Source organism: Calypte anna, chromosome 7 (assembly GCF_003957555.1).
Source record: "Calypte anna isolate BGI_N300 chromosome 7, bCalAnn1_v1.p, whole genome shotgun sequence".
NCBI lineage: Eukaryota > Metazoa > Chordata > Aves > Apodiformes > Trochilidae > Calypte > Calypte anna.
The window spans coordinates 24,190,254-24,211,166 of NC_044253.1; the positions used below are offsets into that span (position 1 = coordinate 24,190,254).

Here is a 20,913-nt window from a genome sequence, read left to right on the forward strand (position 1 = left end):
TTGGCATCACCCCACCAACACTGCAGCAGCCACTGGTTTCTGAGAAGTTGGAGCCAACACACTGGTTTCCAACCACAGACAGAAAAATTCAGTCTGGGACATCACTTCTAACAGACTGTCAAGCCCAATTCCACATCATTCTGAAAGTAAGGGATGAAGGGAGATGATAAATCAGAGGTTTCTTATCCTTGTGCCCCCACACACAAACCTGAATGGAAGGGAAAGAAGTCCACATGCCACTAAACTAAGTAAAACTCAAAGAGAAAAGGAAAACAGTTGAGTGGCAGACTCAGCTCAAACCCTCTGGCATTTATATCAGCTATGTTTGGAATTGCTTGCACCCTGGGAGAGAAAATTTTCCTCTGAAAAACACTTTAAATGAACGTGTGATAGGGCAGGACATAAAAGGATTCGATTTAAAGGGTTATATGGAAAGACCATTTTATAGGGGGAAAACTTTTGGAAAAAATTGTTCAGTAAAAAAAAAATTCCAGATGGAACTCAAAAAGAAACAAAGCGAGAAAATCATAGCTTCAAGGTAAAGTAGTATTTGAAGATAAACATATATTAAGAAAGTACGAGGACTAGGAAAGGGTGTGCATTTAAATCTTAATAGATATCCCACAAATTCATAGATTCCTTGTGAGAGTCTGTACTAATACTTATGTGAAATATATATTTTAAGATATTTTAAAATATCTTAAATACAGGACCATATCTGGATAAACCAGGGGTGAAGGAATGGGGTATCCAGACTATTCAAGTACAAAGGAAGAAAAGTATTTAACATTAAAAGTAAACAAAGTCAAACAAAAGTTTAGAACACCAGATGTCACCAGGAGAGGAACCACAGACTAACTCCACTGCAGGGAAATGCACTATACAAAAGGTATCTCTGAGTTGACTAGATATAGACAATTTTTCAATAAATATTCTAATGTGGTTACTAAGACCATTAAACACAGCCACAGAACACCATTCTTACTGTTATTCTTAGGACTGGTTTAAAAGGAAATTAATATCTGTACCTCTCAGCAAATCACAAATGTTTGAGGCATAAATGCTGTAGGCAAATGATGTCCTGTAGTTTGATACGCTGGGGCATAATTAGGAATTATGGGATATAAGAAATTAATGGTATTGCTAAGGCAGATTCAGAAAATTACTATCCTAAACAACCAACCTAATAAAGCAAAAGGAGAGCATCCCATGGGAAAGGCAGGAAAGCCAAATAGCTTGGGACTTTGAGAAAGATAAGAAAATAATGAAATTAGTAAGCGCTGCTTATTTTGAATTGTCTCAATATCAGTTGCACTTTTGTTTCAACTCTGTTTTTAATATTAAAACTTATAAAATGTACTTTAAATGTGATAATTACCATAATTTTAAAATTTAAAGAATGCAGAGCCACAGAGTAAACAAGCAGTCTCTAGTACAGTTTATGTTGAAGCATATTCTTTACTACTGAGTATGCTCAGAGAAAAGCTGATTGATTTTGCTCAGGTTGTTTGAAGAACTGCTTGGTAAGGTCTCCTGGGAAAAATATTTTCAGGGTTCTGGGGTCCAGCAATTCTGGTCACTTTTTAAGCACCACCTCCTAAGAGCACAGGGCCAGGTGATTCCAAAATATCGGAAGTCAAACAGGCAAGGTCGAAGGCCACCCTGGCTGAGAACCCACCAAGTTGACCAAGGGAAGCCAGTTGATGTAATCTTTCTGGATTTCAGAAAGGTCTTTGATGCTGCCTCTCACAGTATCCTTCTACATAGAACATCCAGCATCCAGCTGGACAAGCACAGATTGCAATGAGTGACCAACTGGAAGATGGGTCGAGCTCAGAGGGTCATAGTAAATGGGATAATATCAGACTGGCAACTGGTAACTAGTGGGGTTCCACAGGGATCCATTTTAGGGCCAGTTCTTTTTAACATATTCATAAATGACTTAGATGCAGGACTTGCAGGCTTAATAATTAGGTTTGCAGATGACACCAAATTAGGGGGAGCAGTTGACACTCCCAGAGGCAGAGAGGCCCTGCAGAGGGATCTAGACAGATTAGCGTGCTGGGCAATTGCCAGTCATATCAAGTTTAACATGAAGTGCCAGGTCTTGCACCTGGGACGTGGTAACCTTGGATATTCATACACCCTGGGGAGTGAGGGGCTGGAGAGCAGCCCTGCTGAAAGGGATCTGGGGGTTCTGGTCGATAGCAAGTTGAGCCTGAGCCAACAGTGTGCCCTGACAGCCAGGAGAGCCAACAGAGTCCTGGGGTGCATCAAGCAGGGCACTGCCAGCTGCCTGAGGAAGGTGATTGTCCCTCTTTACTCTGCACGGGTGCAGCCCCATCTTGAGTACTGTGAGCAGTTTTAGGTGCCATAGTAAAGAGAAGGACATAGAGCTACTGGAAAGTGTCCAGAGGAGGGCTACGAGGCTGGTGAAGGGTTAAGAGGGAAAGCCATATGAGGAACAGCTAAAGGCTGGAGGAGACCTCATCTCAGCTCACTGCTCCCTCACTAGGGAAGGAGGAGGAGCAGGTGCTGACCTCTGCTCTCTGGTGACCAATGATAGGAACCAAGGGAATGGTAGAGAGATGTGCTGGGGGAAGTTTAGATTAGAGATCAGGAAAAGGTTTTTCACCCAGAGGGTGGCGAGCAGTGGAACAGGCTCCCCAGGGAAGTAGTTATGGCACCAAGCCTGCCTGAGTTCAGGGAGGGTTGGGATGATGCTCTCAGGCACATGGTGTAAATGAACCAATAAGGAAAGGTACCTTCCTTGATTTGATACAGGAGTTGGACTTGATGATCCTGATGGGTCCCTTCAAATTCATCAGCTGCTATGATTAAACTAAAGGAAGCTTCTTGGGTTTGCAAGCATATGGGAATGAAGAGAGCAGGGATTTAGAAAGAGCTTTAGCTATGGACAAAATTAATTAATTCTTGTGAGGTTTTTTGTACCTATCCAAAACCTGAATAGCTATACAAACATGTAAGGTTAGCATTTGCAGCCTTCTTTTAAGTCTTTATTTTTTTTATAAATTTATAATTGAATGTCGTACAGTTAGATTAATATTCAGCCCTTGAAAGTGACAAAAAAAATCTGCTTTCTAGTCAGCCATGATTTTTCAATGGTTTATTCAGACATGCAGTACTCTGGTTCTTTGTCAGAGATAACCTCACCCACCCACAATGCAGGTCTGATTTCTTGTTCTGCTGTGCTACCACCTGTCATTTCAGGAAGTTGACAGTAGTTTTTCAAAGAACTTTTCAGAAACCTTTTTTAGAGCTATTACTGACATTTCTACCTAAGTTTCAGCTTCTGCTACCATGACATGCTTGAGATATGTGGTATCTCAAGTCACTAGAGAACAGTTGTTCATATCAACAAACTGATTAATTTTTACACAGGAGACAAAGCACATGAATAAACCTAAGACTGGCCCTGGAAGCTGTTGCCAAACACAACCTGTAATTTACATAATCCTCTTAAATTCAGTCTTGAAAAACAAATAATAAAATTTGGTTTTAATGGTGTGGAACCTTCAAAATATTTTCAAAGCCTTTAAAGGTGTAATTCTGGAAAAACAGTAGTTTAGATGCTTCTCCTACTTTTCAGGAATTAAGAATTAGATACCTTATCAGAATTCTGCTCATTTGGTATGTACCCTTCAGACACAGGCTACAAAAAAAAAAAATTAAAAATTAAAAAATAAAATCAAGGTATGTAGAAAAAAATACTAAATCTTTTCACACCTTTATTTTGAAGTAATTAGTGGATTTTGCTTTTTAAATATACCTCACTTTCTAAATAAAAAGCTGACCCATGGCCTGACTTAATCAGCATCTTTCTGTAACTCTTTCATTCTGTCATCCAAGCCTAGTTTCATGAAGACCTCCTGATATACGCCAGCAAGAGTTCCTTTCTTAATAGCACTGTAGAACTGTGTCCCTCAGTAATCTTGAGAAACATAATTTCAGTCTCCAGAGCCTGTGATAGAATCATAGAATGCCTGGGGCTGGAAGGGACCTTAAAGATCCAACGTCTACTCCATGAGCAGGGACACCTCCCAGCAGACCAGGTTGCACAAGGCCTCATCTAATCAAACACCTCCAGGGAGGGGGAGTCAACAACCTCCCTAGAAAACCTATTCCACTACCTTACTACCCTCATAGTGAAGAATTTTTTTCCTAATATCTAATCTAAATCTACCCTTTTTCAGTTTAAAATCATTACCCCTTGTCCTGTCACTATCTTATCTGGTGAAAAGCCCTTCCCCAGCTTTCCTGTAGGCCCCCTTCATGTACTGGAAGGATGCTATAGGGTGTCCCCAGAGCCTTCTCTTCTCCAGGCTGAACAGCCTCTCACCCTGTCTTGAGCAGAGGTGCTCCAGCCCTTTGATGACTCTGTGACCCTTCTCTGGACCCTTTCCAACAGGTCTGTATCTTTCCCGTGTAGGGGACTCCAAAGCTGCATATATTCCATACAAGAATATTTTATATTTTTGGTTCATTTACGACAGTGAACAAAAAGTATTCTGAATTGAACACAACTATAGAGGTATACGGGAAACTTAGGGTTTTTGGGGGTCGTGTTTTGTTTTGGGTTCTTTTATTCTTAGCCTTTTCTCAACCAATCAAAACATGCATTTCTATTGGAATAACACCATCCAACTTGTTAAGCAATAAAAAAAAAAAAAAAGAAAGTATAATATCATAGAAAGTATGATTGTATGCTTTCCTGAGAAAGAACAAGAAATAAAGGTAACAAGGAGCAAGACATGGTGAGATGAACTTGAGCATTATTTTGCATCGAAGAAATGTCTTGACGTTTAACAATGTATGTATAGTATAATCACAAAGAAGACAAGTTCAAAAAGAAATCCATTTCCTCCAATCTGAAAGTTGTTTTTCTTCAGATTCCCCATAAAATCTAAAGAGATCTATTCTTCAGTCACCAATTTCAAGTAAATATAAAGCACAGCATCACCAGTGACATATATTTTAGTTATGGTATAAAGATCTGAAAAAGCAGAGGAAAAAATTACTTCAGAATGTAATGGCTACATATAGAAGTCTTTTTTTTTTTTTTTTTAATTCTAGTACCACACAAGCACACCTATAGAAGCAGGATGCTAAATAAGAAAGCAATACCTTCATGCCTAGATATGAAGATTCGAGTTGAACAACAAGTGGATTTTGAAAATAACATACAGGAAGTACCTTGTACTTCAAGAAATCCTTGATTTCTTGATGTATCTTCAGAAATGTTAAAAATCATCAGTTGTTCACACATGTGGGCCCCTACTGGAGCAGTGAAAAAGACCAGGTTTGAGAGCACAAAACATCTACTCTCAAAACAGAAACAAACAGTGTCCCAACGCTCCAGCTGCTTTTTCCAATGGACAATTCTTCTCCAGGGATATGAGGACAGACAGGCTTTCTCTCAACTGTTCTTTGCAGATAGCACATATGATTACCAGTCATTCCTATCCACAAAATCTGGGGCACAACAACAGTTTTCAGAGTCCTCACAAGAAGGAAACCAGAGGCACTGAGACAGTTTTAGCTTTCTCTCGCAAGTTCTTGGATTCAGCAACTTTTTGCTTGGACTGAAAACTGCTTTTATTGCCCAGTAATGTTATTAGCCCTGTAGATCAGACAATAACAAGAAATAATAACTATAGTGTCCCCTGTGCCTTTTTCTTCCTTTCTGGTTCCACTAAGGTCAGTTGTGGTTTTGCTTCCCTTTGCCTATATGCTCACAGTGAGGCAGAGCTTCTCCCTAAAGGCACGCAGGACAAACAGAAGTAAACATCACAAGGAATTACAGGAAGATATAAGTAATTTGTACACAAAGAAACTCTTTATCTATGCCAAAACAAGCTGTATCATGATCAGATTTTTTCTCAAGTAGTGTTCTTCAGAGTCTCGTGAAAATGCAAATGAAAGATCAAAATCCCAGAAATTAAAGCAGGAGAACACTGTTCCAAGTACAACATATGTCTAAACAATCCCTTGTTTTAATTGCACAACTCTGAATCTCAGCCACCAAGGTTCCACAGAACTCAAGCCAAACCCATCCCCCAATCATTCACGTCAAAAAGAAAGTTGTTGTTCAGATAGATTCTACCTTCCTTTACCAGTTAAACCAGGTTTTGGAGGGGAGTACTGCGTGTCTCTGTGTCCATTGCCCTACTGATTGTTTTGTAAATATTAGGCTTCCTGCTTGTGGAGAAACTGCTGCAAAGTTCCTTTCAGTTCTGTTTGCACATTTCAAACTTCTGCGTGATTTAGAACAAGGAAGTTTATGTAGCGTTCCTGAGAAAGTGCAGTACCTCATGGCTCATTTTAATTCAGGTATGAATACATGACACAGGAGAATTCACAGAACACTCTTTTCATCTGAAATTTAAGTAGTAACCCTTTTCCCTCTAAAGGTTTAAGCAGCTTTAAGTGATGAAATGGTTGCACTTCCCTGGTTTTTTAAAGCAGTACTGGATAGAAACAGCTTTGGATGAATCTTTCCTGAATTTATTCAAATACAAATACACTATCAACTATAAGGATACATGAATAAGTCATTCCAAAAGATCTCAGTGTTCTCTACAGCTACAGAACATAATGATTTTAAACTTCACTCAAAGCGTTTTCGTATTGCAGCACATAAAAGCATCTTTTCCCCAAAGGCCAAATTTTCAAGTACTAAGCAAAATCAAATATATGTTTGCAAAACTAAAATCTGTAGATGCATCTGGGATGTTCACCTGTCTAAACATAAATCTATGACACAAATTTTATTTGCACACTGCCCCTAACCAGTGACCAGCACAGAAAAATTCTTCCTTATCTATAAAGCCGGTTTCACCGTTCCTACAGAGAAAGATTTTAATTTACAATTATTAGCAAATATCGCTGAAAAAGCAATGGCAGAGTACTTCTGGATTACCCATCCTTACCTCAGACACCTCCTACAAGTTCAGAGCCCTTTCAAACACCCAATTTCCAGACCCCTTTCTAACCCCCATTGCTATTTCTTGCCTCTGGGACTCAGAAACTGAAGTCTCCTTCCTGAGGCAGGGTGAGCACCAGGCAGGGTGCCACCAGCAAGGCTTAGACATTTTTCCTCATCAGGCAGCATTTGTGGTGCCAAAATTCATATTACCTCTGCTGCACAAGCTTCCAAGTTTTACTGGATTCCCCCCTCTCAACAGAATACTTCTCTCAGCTTAACAGAGCTTCATGATATGAATGAAGTAGTTTTGATGAGTTAAAACTGGGGGGGAAGTTCATTGGTTTGTTTGGGACTTTGTTGTTGTTGTTGTTTTGGGTTTGGGGTTTTTTTTTGTGTGTGTGTGTTTAGTTTTGGTTTTGATTTTTTTGTTTGTTTGTTTTGCTTTGGTTTTACAGTTTCTGGATAGACAAAATTTTCTATATTATTTCCATCACATTGCAACTGTCTCCAAAGGCTTGACACCAGTTTTAGGACTGTCACTTCTGTTCCTCAGTTTTCAAGTCATTTTGGCAGGACAGTGTCAGCTTGGGCTTGCAGGACAATGCCTGGCCAGCACAGCCTGCCCATCACCTATGCCTTGTCTCCCAGGAGTCAGGAACAGCCCAATATTTTTGGGCTGCCTGCCCAAGTAGCAGCTTGCTGTGAACATCATATAGCCTTGCCCCTTCTGTGGGCTGTCAGATGAGCCAGATTGGAGAATCAAACATAAAAGCGAATCCAGATATTATCATGATAACAGCACCAAGGGAAATTATGGCTATGGATTTTTAACTAAGCAGCTTGCAGGTGGCATGGAAGGTGCCACCAAGCTGCTCCAAATACAGAGAATTAGTACATTTCTAAATACAGAATGCTCAAAACACATAAGTGAGCACCAGGAACAACCAAATGACCAGATTTCTCTTCTACTTCTCTATTAAAACCTATGAGATGTGTTTCTTTGCAAGACAGCAAAGTATTATCATGACTCTTGGAATACACAAAATGTCACCAAGATGTAAAGGTCTAGAAAAATCAGTGAGCATTTTCCTACCACTATGAATTCAACAGCCAAGCAGTAAAACTGGGATCACCAAAGAACACGTGTAATGTCACAGACATATCTACAGAGAGAGGAATCCTTATGAAATATCTGTATTTAAAGTCCTGAAGCACTCACAAACTTGTCACCTGATACACTGAAAACTGAACAATTGAAAAAGACTAAGCTAAATACTGCACTAATCCTAAATTCTGCCTAACAAAAATATCTCCACAGGCCATTTTCATGCCTTTACGAAGCTAAAACAAAGTGACAGTAACCAAAAATTATCATAAATATATATATATTGTTTTCAGTTAAATACCAGAGACAAAAGAAGTACTTTTAAAGCAATGGAATCCGATGAAATAGAATTTGTCACAGCCCAAGGTTGATCATATTTACACAAAGCAGAGGGTATTTTGTAACATTCAATACACAGCAAATGAGCATTTGATTAGTATTTATTTCAACAACTGAAATAAAATCCTAATGACATTCCTCCAGACAAGGTTGCCTTGTTAAAAAAAACCTAAAAAATATTTTCTGCAAGCTAATCAGCTAACTATAAGCAGGACTTTGAGGACAGAAGGAGAGCATTTATGGTTTTGATCTGACAAGGGATCCTCAGTGGAACTTTCTGAATTCATCAAGCATCTTTTTAACATTGCAGTTAAGCAGTACAGTTTTAATCTGGAACATATTAACATTTCATGAGCTAAATAATATGTTCTTTAAAATACAGATGAAGGCATTCCCTATTTCAAATGCTATTACTATTTATGGTTATTGAAACTATTATATAACCTAGTAACAGGATTTAGTGGCATAATGCTAAAAAGAAATTAAATGCATACAGCAAGCAAGCATTACATTTTTACAGTCAATCATCAGTATGCTCACAAATAAGAAACAAATTTATTTGAATATTTAAGAAATACATTCTCCCTATGGGCTTCTAAACAAGAATTTTCATTTATAACATTCCTTCAGATAATGTCATGATTACCAACTGAACAGGAGGGAAAAAAAAAAAAAAAAGCAAGATAAAGTTCAAATGCTGATTTTGGCATTTGTATTTCTGACGTAAAGATAAAAAGTATCTAAAAAATAAATCACAGGCACCCACAGTGCTAATATTTCCTAATTCGCAGTCCCTAAATGACAACAAATGAATACAGCTTTCACTAATGGATTGCTATTAAAAATAAATAAGTAAAACAGCGCATGTATTTGTCCTCCTGCACTGCTGGAGCAAGCACACAGCATTCTATTATGCAGCCAGCTGAAAGACAGATTTCAACCTCCACATGGAATTACTTACCCAGAAGCATGGTTCTCATCTACAGGGACTTCAGGAGAATACAAAGTTCTGTACAACAGAACTTGCAAATGTTCTCACGAGCTCCTTTCTGACTTGGTGCAAGTTTTGAATAGGGTTTGAACTCGAGCTGCTGAGAAATATGCTTTGTGCTATAAAGCTTCTGTGCTGCTTTACTTCACTCTCATTGGTGAATGATACCCTTCAGATTATGCAGAAGTGATGCAGAGACAGGCAGTAGCTGGTGCCACCTTAACTTGAGGTAACAAAACCATAAAAAAAAACAACAAACAAATCAAAACAAAAACAGCCAAAATCACTTATTGCTTCACTGAAGTTTTATGGTTATTTATTTTATCTGCCTTGAAATTGGTTTTAAACTAGTTAACTAGCTTTCACCAAGGGAAGAAACTCTTTATAACCCCCTTTATTACTTAGCGTAGTCCAGTAATTCAGGAATGCAGTATCAAGGTAAATCTAAATAGCAGGCTATTTTGCAAATCTGAATGCCCTCTTATGCTTGATCACATCACAGCTGAATTTGTCTCCTTCAATATGACAGATTTCCTTTAAGGATATACCAGCAGGGATGTGGTTTGGGATTATTCTTTAGCTAAAAAGTACCTAAAGGACTAATTGGGACCTGGAATAAAAACACTTAGAATGCTGCTGCTACCATGGCAAGTATTACTGTCCACTAAAATGAATCACACACTGGTTTTGCACAATTAAAATTAAACTCTGCTATGAATAGAGAAAAAAAATATTTGCTATTATAAAAGCAGAAGGTCCATGTCCTGCATCTTCTCATTTTGGGATGTCCTGAGTCAGAACACCCCATCTGTGATCTGCACAGAACCTGTGAGTCTTCAAAAGAAATTTTCTAAAAGCATCCCAATAAGGATACTTGATAGAAGGTTGTTTTTTTAAAATAAACAAACAAATATCAATCAAACAAAACAAAATAAAGCAAATAAAAAAAACCAAATCAAAAGCATTCGGGACAGAGTTATCTGATACAATCTGCAGTTATGTCAGATACCTCCTCATAAAGAAAATGGAAGAAACCTTGTATATAACAATTCCACTTCAGTGTTTTGTGTTAAATGTATGAAGTTAAAACTTACTTGATTTTTTTTTTTTTTTAAAGTAATAGGATGGGAGAAGGGGTGGAAGAGAGCTTTGAAAAGTAAACTACTTGGAACAAACTTCCTCATACATATAAATACTAGACAAAATTTTTGAGAACAGATTTTATACCCAGTCCTTCATAAAAGTGACAACACCCTTCTCTGGGGCGTGACTGTATGTTTACTCAAAACAGAATATATAAAAATTCAGCTTAATCTTACTTTATTCTACAACCTGCTACCACTTACTCTTTCTATTAAAAGGGAGATTAATTTCATAATTACCTGCCAACATGATCTGTCAGCAATTACATGATTTGTGGATGTCCTGAAATATTTGATATTCTTGTTTAAAGTCCCTTCCTTTTTTTAATGTTTAAAAGATAATGAATACATGAGGTGAGCCTGGCCAGCCGTAACACTCATAGGAAAAAAGTGAAAAAAATTAATCAGATTTGACATTAAAAGACAAATAAAAATGAAACCAAATTAAAAACAAACCTTTATGATTTTTAAGCAAATCTTGTGATTTTGGAAGATATGACTCATTCTTGTTGCAAACTTAGGATTGGCAACACCAAATCTCTGTGAAGCTTTATGTGCATTATATACAGACCCAGATGATGAGTATTCCCAAGTAAATCCCACATTCTCTCATGCTGACAATAACACCAATATTGTATTTTCTGTGATGTCTGAAAGATTATTTTTTTTTTTAATTTCACTATTAACTGCAGAATAGTCTCACATGTTCTACAACCACATAGAAACCACATGCACTATAGAAAGACAAAATGGTAAACTGTATCCACCCTTTGAACTGGCAGGCAAGTTTCCTCCACTCCCTCCACTTGTTCAATAACTGTAATGTCTATGTTTTTGGCAATGTTTATAGTTCCTTTCTAAATCCATTACAATGCACTAGCATGCTCAAGTTTAACCATATAGCTGGTTTGACACACCCCAGCTCCCTTCTATTTCCCTTTTCCCACTATAAATTGAGTGTTTGGTTGCACTCATTAATCACAACATTTTAGCCAGCTCTCTAGCTCATATCTGAAACACAACCTCCAGGACACAAACAATCACAATTTTAACTACAGATCTCTCTTTGTCTCCCATTAAAACAGCTGTTAACTCCTATCTACTCTAATACCCACTGCCTCATGAATTAGGACACCCCTTTTCTCCAAAAAGGCCTCTTCAGAGTTCCATAATCACAGATGGCCCCTCCACACTGCCAGCATCATGAGGCTGAGGGCAGGCAATATTCTTGTGCAAGCACGAGATGGTACAAGCACACCAGAGATAATGTAGGTGAGGAAGAAAGAAGGAGAACAACACTTTCTTTTGGTGTACCAGTCTGAGGTGATAATGCAGCTATTGCATTATATGTGATGCTAAAGAGCTAAAGAAGCCACAAGGGAAGGATAGGTGCTGGAAGAGAAAGAGGAGAAATGTGGAATAGAGAAAAGAGAGATAAAGAAAAAGGGGGGGCTTAAACACAGTATAACATGTGAGAGAAAAATGGAACGAAAGGGCAAAATTTTATTATCAAAGAAGGCAGAGAAGGAGAGGTGAAAAGAAAGCAAAAACATAAAGAAATGAAAGTAAAACAGGTAGATAAGAAGGTAAATCAAATCAGACAAAAGCAAATGCATTCTTTCCCAGAAGATGGTAAAACTTTCACTGCAAGTGTGGTAACCACAAATCTAATTAAGGGGAAGAGAGAATGCACACCAGAACTGGGGAGCAACAAGAAAGGAAAGGCCTCTTGAAGAGATTATCTGAGGGCCAGTGAACTCAGGTCTCATCCAGAGCAGCTCCTGTAGTCAAAGAATGAAGAGCTGACATACAGCTCAATGAATCAGATGCCCAGATGGTGTCTTTATTTATTTAATTATTTTTTAAAACCAATATCCATGCTTTATAGTTTCCCCTGGTATTTCCCTAGCATCTCTCTCTCATAAGTGGAAGCTGAAGTGGTGTTCTCGGAGTTCATAATAGGTTACTTATCACTGACTAACAAGTTTTAAAACCAAACAAGTCACCCAGGATCCATCAGCTACACAAAACATGGTGTTTAGAACGCAATTCTTTTTCTATTCTGTCCCCATATTCTTCTTTTTTTGAATCATCATGGTTGGAAAGGACCTTCAAGATCATTGAGTCCAATCGTCAGTCCTACACCACCTTAAGTACTAAATAATCTCCCAAAGCACCACATCTACCCATTTTTCATTTTTTAATTAACTTTCATTTTTATTAACTCCACCACCCCCCTTGGCAGCCTGTTCCAATGCTTCACCACTCTCTCTGTGAAGAAAGTTTTCCCATCTAATCTGACCCTTCCCTGTCATATATTGAACCCATTCCCACTTGTCTTACCACAAGTCACTGGGGAGAAGAGGCCAACATTTGCCTCATTACAGCTTGCTATAGAGAGAAATAAAGTCTCCCCCTCAGCCTTCTCTTCTCCAGGATAACAGCCTCTGTTCCTTCAGCCTCTCCTCATAAGAACTTTTCTTCAAACACCAAATCAGCCTAGCTGCCCTTCTCTGCACCCTCTCTGTCACCTCCACGTCCTTCCTATGCTGAGGTGCCCAAAACTGCACACAGTACTCAAGGTGCAGCCTCACCAGCTGAGTACAAGGGTAAGACCACCTTCCTGGACCTGCTAGCCACACTGTTCCTGATACAAGCGAAGATGCCACTGGCCTCCTTGGCCACCTGGGCACACTGCTGGCTCATGTTCAGCCAGCTGTCAATCAACACCCCCAGGTCCCACTCTGCTGGGCAGCTCTCCAACCACTCCGCCCCAAGCCTGCAGTGCTGCTGGGGGTTGTTGTGGCCAAAGTGAAGGATCCAGTATTTGACCTTGTTGAAACTCATACTAATGGCCTTGGCCCATTGATGGAGCCTGCCTAGTCCCTCTGTAGAGTCTACCTACCCTCAGGCACATCAACATTTTCACCCAGTTTAGTGTAGTCTGCAAACTTACTGAGGGTGGACTCTATCTCCTCATCTAAATCATCAATAAAGATGTTAAACAGGAGCAGCCCCAGCACTGAGCCCTGGGGGACACCACTTGTGCCAAGCTGCCAGCTGGATTTAACTCCATGGACCACAATTCTTTGGGCAAGGCCATTCAACCAGTTTTTTATTCATTGAAGGCTGTGCACATCCAAGCCATGAGCAGACATCTTCTCCAGTAGAATGTTGGGGAAACTGTCAAAGGCCTCGCTAAAGTGAAGGTAGACAATATCCACAGCCCTTCCATCATATTAAAGCCAAGTCTTCCTAAGTAGACTGCAATATAACATGCTCATATGTTGGTAAAACAGTAAAACTTATTTTTGTTCAAGCCATTAATCATCGTTGCCTCAACTCACTTGCTATTTTGACACAAGAATTCATCATTATAAAGTCTAAATGACAGCAAATGTTTTAGGAGCCATCCTAGTAAGTAATTACTTCACTACCACTGGAAAGAGAATGACAAACTTATTTTCTGCTTTGGATCTTGTGCTCATAAGCAATGGAAAAGAGGATGTCCCCCATGCAGTATATCAGACCTCTATAACTCTTCCTCTTTATCAGAAGCACACAGGTTCTGAAAGACTCCTCAAATTTCAGTTCTCAAACTCTGTTTGATTTGCATTTCTGTATAATCTTCAGAAAAATTTACAATTGAAAAAAATATATATTTGGGAACAGCAAAACTTTAACAGTCATACCTATCTCTCCCTCAGCTTTTGCTTCCAACATTCCTATACATACACTACTCATCACAATGATAAAGAGTTCCCAAATAATGTGAATGTTGGGGTATTACAGAATTTAAGGAGTTGCAAGTCAGTCCAAAAAGCACTGACTTTTTGTTAAGGGATGTTAAAAAACATCCCTTCATGTTTTTTAATTATACGTATTAGAGTAATACTGAGTGATGTCAAATTGCATTTTTTCACACTACTGAGTTAACACACACAAGTTAAAAAATCCTGACCCAAGAGATTACAGTTCAAGTAAGCAATACCAAAGAAAGATAAACATCAAGTTTATGTGTAATGAATTTAAATATCTGTGATTTTTCTCAAGTCAAAAGCAAAGTATGTGATATTCCCTACTTTGTAGTAACAAATATTCTCTACAAAATCTGATCTTTTTTTTTTTTTTAATTCAGACATCTTTACTAGAGCAGGGAAAGAGTTATCACAGAAGATAAGTCCAAATGACATTAGTCCTGAAATGTAACAAGTTTTTTTAGAAAGAGAAGACACACCGGTAAAAAAACCAAACCCACAAAGGCTTAACAGTTCAGTAACATCTGCAAAGCACTTTATCTCAGAGGAAGAAGGAACACTCATGATCCAGAGATTTCCAAATTGCAAAAAATTGCATGGTCAGGCCGAAGAAGTATTTGTGTATAAGCACTTTCAGGGAGAAAGGGAAGAGGAAAAGGGAACAAGGGACAGGGATTTGGGTTGCTGAAAGAACTTCCAACAGCTTGTACAGGGGTAGAATACTGCAGCTTATGTTGTTACCAGTAAAAGCTACAACCTGATTTCTAAGGCAAGTATTTGACTTCATTGTTATGAATACCTTGAAAAAAGCCTCTTAAAATATCTTGAGATTCATTTGACACCAGGAATATGAAAATACAATAAAGGATATGGGAGAGGAGCACTAAAAAAGTTCTGAACTGAGTTATTTTTTTACAGATGAGTTTGTTACTCTCTCTTGTTAAGAGATAATACACATTAGCAAACCAGTCATCAATTTAGATGACACAAATGGAAGCAGAGTAGGTCACAGTTACAGAAATGTTAGACTAATGGTAAAAAATGGGAAAGACATTTGAACTGGTGTGAAAGAGTAAGTTTAAGACAGCCTTCTGAGACAGTACTTTGTTCGAAAAAATCATTTGAATCCTTGCAATGACCCTAAAAGCCTTAGGAATTACGAAGAAGAAAAAAAAAAAAAGAAAAAGACAAAGAAAAAGCACGAATACTATTTGCAAGGACTATTATGCAAAAAACCCTGAATGTAGGCAGGAAGTATTAAGACTGAGGGGCTGAAGTTATAAGAAGCAAGCAACACATCCCAGTACACTATAATATAGGCTGACAGCTCAAACTGCATTAATCCCCAGTTGCAAGGGCCGTAAAAATTATTCAGCTGTCCTTTTCCCTCTCCCTGAAGTGTTTCAAATCAAAATTTTTTTAAAGAGTGCAGCAAAGAAAAAAACAATTTGTTGAACGGACTTGTTTAATTTACATTTTTAAGGAGATAATGACACATAGGTCAATTTGAAATTAATGCTTTTGGCAGGACAGGCCTTTTTTGTAAATATTATTCAGGACTGATAGCCCTGAACTACTGACTTGTTCAGATTTGAACAATTTGGGCTATGAACAGCCCCAGATTACCTTCTGTTGTTGGAGTGCTGGCTTATAAGAGTAACATCCTGATGAAAAGAAGAAACACAAAAAGAAATTAAACTGTGCCAAGAAACACTTTCCCTGACTCATAGGCTCACTCACTGGGGGATATTATTGGCAGGCTTATCTGAGGTTTAAACTCTGAACATAGAGATATTCAACTTTTTTTTTTTTTTCTGAATGGACATTCTCATTTAATGGCAAAGCACAACAGGAAGTTTCTACAGATGAAAACACTTATGACAAAATGCAAGACTGGAAGGCTGTACAGTCCAGTACTAGCCTGGGTATTTCAACAGGAGGCAAGTATGACACAGTGCAACGCTTAGCATCTGTGTTAAACCTGAGTTGTAAACCAGATGCTGAAGAAAGTGTCCTGCAGAGTTGCTTAACTGGTACAATCTAAGAAACACAGTTTCTACCCATACAGTGTAAATGTGAAGTGAGATGTCTGCTCTTGTATAGACAGTTTATTGGCTCCAATCTTTTCCCACACAGCCTCCAACTTGGAGAAGAATTGCATGTTCTTTCCAGACTCCCTTCCCTTCAATCCTTCCTCTCTGTTTGCCACCTTCTCTCAGTTTTCCTTCTCATGGTCTTTCTGTTCATCTGTCCTTTCTCTACTTAATTCACATTCTACTGTGCATAATCGTGATGACATGGGCCTCTCTTTTTTTGTCTTTCTTCTTGCACACCAAATCCTTTTCCTCTTTGGTGTTGCTTGAGTTAGCAGCCATTTTGGGGGGTTTTCCTGGTTTTGAAGAGTCTCTCATTCTGGAGCCTCTGTTCCAATATTTCTGTATTTTTACAATATTTCAGAGCCAGCTGGAAAGAAAGCACACTCCAGCATCAGGCAAGATGCATCAGCCTAGCTGTGTTGCAGAAGGGAGAAAGCTGTAAGGAATGGAGATGGAGCGCCCTAACACACAAGAATCCATGTCACTGTTATTTTGGACAAGGATGATGTGTTCAAGAAGATGACCAAGGGCTCTGCACAGGATGTGGGCATCATTTCTGCATGTGAGCAGCTGAATCACAGTGCAGTAGGACACGGTCTGTTGTAATAAATTCCCTCTGAAACAGGCGGATGTGTGTTAATCTACAAAGAGACCAGTCTCTCTAAGTAGTAGCCCATTTTTATTTCAACCTTAGGTGTGAAAGCCAGTTAAACTGCTTAACTGACATAGGACACAGTTTATTTTTCTTGGCAGCCAGCTTCCTCCTTCTACACAGTTGTTCAATTGTGTGCATGGGCTTTGCAGAGATGGTATCTGTACAGACACATCAGAACTAGAAGCAGATTTGCACCTGTTAAAATCAATCCCAAAAGGTTTGCAGTTTCACAGATGCACACAGTTGTTTGAATGTTTCTGAGACTCTGTATTTATATCTACTACAAATACAAGCATATGCCTCCAAAGCTGTGTGTGAAAGAGTTGCAAAGTGTACAGATGGTTGGCTGAAAATTTCCAGGCTTAACACGGAAGAAGAAAAAAATCAACCCTCCCAACTCCAGAAACAGTGCTGCAGCACTTGGCTTCATTGCCAGAACTCCAGCTATACCATTTTGATGGAAAATTCCATCAGTTTGGTTTGCAAGGTGCAAAGCTAACATTTCTAAAAACATCACGTGAATCATATAGGGTATGTATCAAAAATCACTGCAACATCTCAGAGCAATTACTTCATCTACAAATTTTATCTCTGAATCACCTTACATCCAGTAAGCTTTCCTCATAGAAGGTTATTTGAAATGTATACACAACATCCTCTCTTTCCAGTCTGGATAAAACACTAATCTTGCAGTTTTAACCTCTAAGCTTCCTATTAGGTACCTTATCTGCCTTTAGGTATGTATTTAGGTATGTATTTCCTTCAAGGGCATCTGAGATGTACTATTTTTATCCCTTTTGGACAACTTGTTCACATAGGACATCTTTTTTTTTAAACAAGATACTCAGTCAGCTCATTCAAGTTCTCCAGAGACATTTAAAGCACTTATAGGATTAAGTAAGGTCAATCCAGTCATCTGGTACAAACTCTGATGCAACCTAATTTAATCAATGATAGATTAAAGTAATTTGGATTGGTTCAGTGAGAATGGTATTTCCACTGGTTATCTTGAAAAATTTCTACGTTCTTCAACAGATTGACAATACTCAAGTCTGCCACCTTTTTGGCAAAGTACCAACATACTGCAATGCACAGCAGGATGCATAGCTATGTCCATTTAAAAAAGCATTTTTAATTGTTAAATAAGAAAGGGATAAATGTAATAAAATCTCTTAATACAACATGCATACGCATTTTTCCATTGAAAATCTAATTCAAATTAGGTTATTTTAATAGTATTATTGTCTAAATAAAAATATCTGAAGTGTAAAGCCATATGATTAATCTTTTCCTAATCTGGTGATTGTTCCTGAGGGCTATTTCCCTGTTATCTGCCACTCAACCCAGTTTCCAAAAGCACTGAGCCTCTGAAAATACACAGAAGCCAAAAGAAACTGCAGATATTGTGTCCTTGGAAAACTGGGTCAGGTTTCTTTTTGAGACTTGCAATCCTTCAGCTTCACCTCAGCTTAAGTCTGAGGTACCCTTAATGAAATCACAACTCAAACTCTTTAAATGAATGGTATCTAACCAAAACAATTGCAATTACACCTGCTTGTAACAGTATCCATTTAAGCTGCTATGACAGACAAGAAATAATAATAAAAATATGGGCAAGATCTACTAATGTGGATGAAGTTTACATCAGTCCTACTTTTAAATGATATGAGACAGATTTTATTGAGCAAGCCAGTTTGCTAGGAAAGCTTTATGCATTGCCATACAAACACAAATAATAAACATTCAGGAAGAGCTGACCTAAAAAACACTGAATGAGATAGAATCTGCAATATAGCTAATACCTCTTTTAGCCACAGAGCATTTAGGCACCTAACAGCACTTAAATACAGTTTACTGGAAGTTAGATTCCACTTAGATTGTCTTTGAAACATATAAAGGTTTTTGGTTTTGTTTTTTTACTCTGTCCTTGAAAAAGTACTCTAAATAAATCAAATGAGTGTTTAGTTTGGCATCTCAAATCATCAAAAATATGTTGCATATGAGAAAATAACTGCTTTAGAAAGAAGGTTTCAAGATGTTTATATACAAAGCAAAATTAGATGTATAAAATTAAAATGTACAAAATTAAATGCATTTTCCTCACAGAAAGGAGAAGCCTGTGTAATTAATCCAATCTCCTCAAATTCTACAAGCCAAGAACTTTAAACCCAACAAAGGCAGTGGGAAGACTGTCAGCCTTGTTGCACAGCATATTTGTTCTCTCTTCAGCATGTTAATATACACAAGGAAGCCATTCTCAAATACATCCCAAGAAAGAGGCGAGAACCTCCTGAACCTAGAAGAGCACCCTGACAGAAAATTTTTGCCATATTTATAAATCAGATTTGCAGCTAAGCAATTGTTTCCCATCAGTGTACAAAAATGTGACAGAATTGCAGCAATGCAACAGTGAAATATTAATATTTCTGCACTTAGAAACCAGCAAAACTGTAATTCAGTATTTTATTCTTGCTCATCTCTGAACAATCACACAGCACTCTTTTATCTGTTCCTCCCAGTCAGTGTTCATTTGTATCATTCAGCATTGCTAGCCCCTGACAAGAGAAAAACTGACTAATGAGACAAGTCTTGTTTCTGTGCCAGAGCCAGATTTGGATCTAGACTGAAACTTGAGATATAAAGAGCCAAAGCACCTTTTTCTCAATAGTTCATATAACCTTTTATACAGTTACAGCAAGACTAGTACCAAAATACATCAGCCTGTGACCTTGCATCTACTTTTGAGGAAGACCAATATACTAGGTTTGTTTCCTTACACACAAATGGAAATCTTCTATCAATAGGAACACCCATCTAAATAATGGAATAATATAGAAACCATGTCTAACATTACTGGCTGTGAGTCCAGACTCAAAGACTGAAGAATTGCATAAAAAGAACATCCACTTTCAAAATCAGTATGAAACAAATATGTTAAATTTTAATGAATTAATTTTTAACACTGGATACATGAGGGCTTTATAAGCAGAGAGGGAGACGTAATCATGCCACTCAGAGCTTATCAGGCTGCACCTGGAGTACTGTGGATAGTTCTGATCCTCATGAATCAAGAAAAATCTGGACAGACTGGAGATGTCCAAAGAAGGGCCTTGATGATCAAAAGTCTGGAGAAACCGCTCTATGAGGAAAGACTGAAGGAACTGGGTCTTTTGTCCCTGGAAAAGAGAAGGCCTCATCACAGTATTTCAGAACACAAAGAGCATCTTCAAGGAAGATGGAGGCTCTCTCTTCAGAAGAGAACTCCATGAGTGTATCCAGAGAAGAGCCACAAAAATGATCAGAGGACTGGAGCACCTCCTCTATGAAGACAGGCTGAGGAAATTGGGGTTGTGCAACCTGAAGAAGAGCATAAAACATGACTTTATAGTGGCTTTCCAATACCTGCAGGGAACCTACAAGAAAGGTGGGGGTAGGACTTTTTGCACAGATGTGCAAGGGGCGATGGTTTCCAACTTGAAGAGGGGAGATTTAAATTAGATATTAGGAGGAAATTCTTTACTATAAGGGCAGTAAGACACTGAAGAAGGTTGCTCAAGGAAGTTGTGGATGCCCACTCTCTGTAAGTGTTCAAGGTCCTGTTGGATAGGGCCTTGAGTAACCTGGTCTAGTGGGAGGTGTCCCTACCCATGGCAGGAAGGTTGGACCTAGATGATCTTAAAGGTCCCTTCCAACCCAAACTGTTCTATGATTCTACAAAAAGGAACCACATGGTGAAAAGAAGGAGGAAGGAGTAAAAGATACACTGGGAGAGGTTTCATCTTGATAAAAGAAAAAATATTGTTTACAGTAAGATCAATCATGCACTGGAACAACCTCCCCTTTGCTGGAGGTTTTCAAGATTTGATTGGACAGAGTGGTAG

The 20,913-nt window shown here is 38.4% G+C and overlaps 1 protein-coding gene across 6 annotated transcripts in view; it reads right to left on the reverse strand.

The window, feature by feature from the left end:
* The window catches only part of ZNF385B (zinc finger protein 385B), a 125,053-nt gene that overhangs the window by 74,414 nt on the left and 29,726 nt on the right, over nucleotides 1-20,913 (reverse strand). Inside the window, exon 1 of one of the 6 annotated variants that reach the window (XM_030454650.1) lies at nucleotides 9,352-9,433. The exons of 4 other annotated variants lie outside the window; for them this stretch is intronic. In XM_030454650.1, coding sequence (XP_030310510.1) covers nucleotides 9,352-9,370 — 19 coding nt within the window. In that variant the 5' untranslated portion in view covers nucleotides 9,371-9,433. Of the gene's footprint in view, nucleotides 1-9,351; nucleotides 9,434-20,913 lie in introns of those variants that run through there. One more of the 6 variants, XM_030454654.1, reaches the window with a different exon arrangement.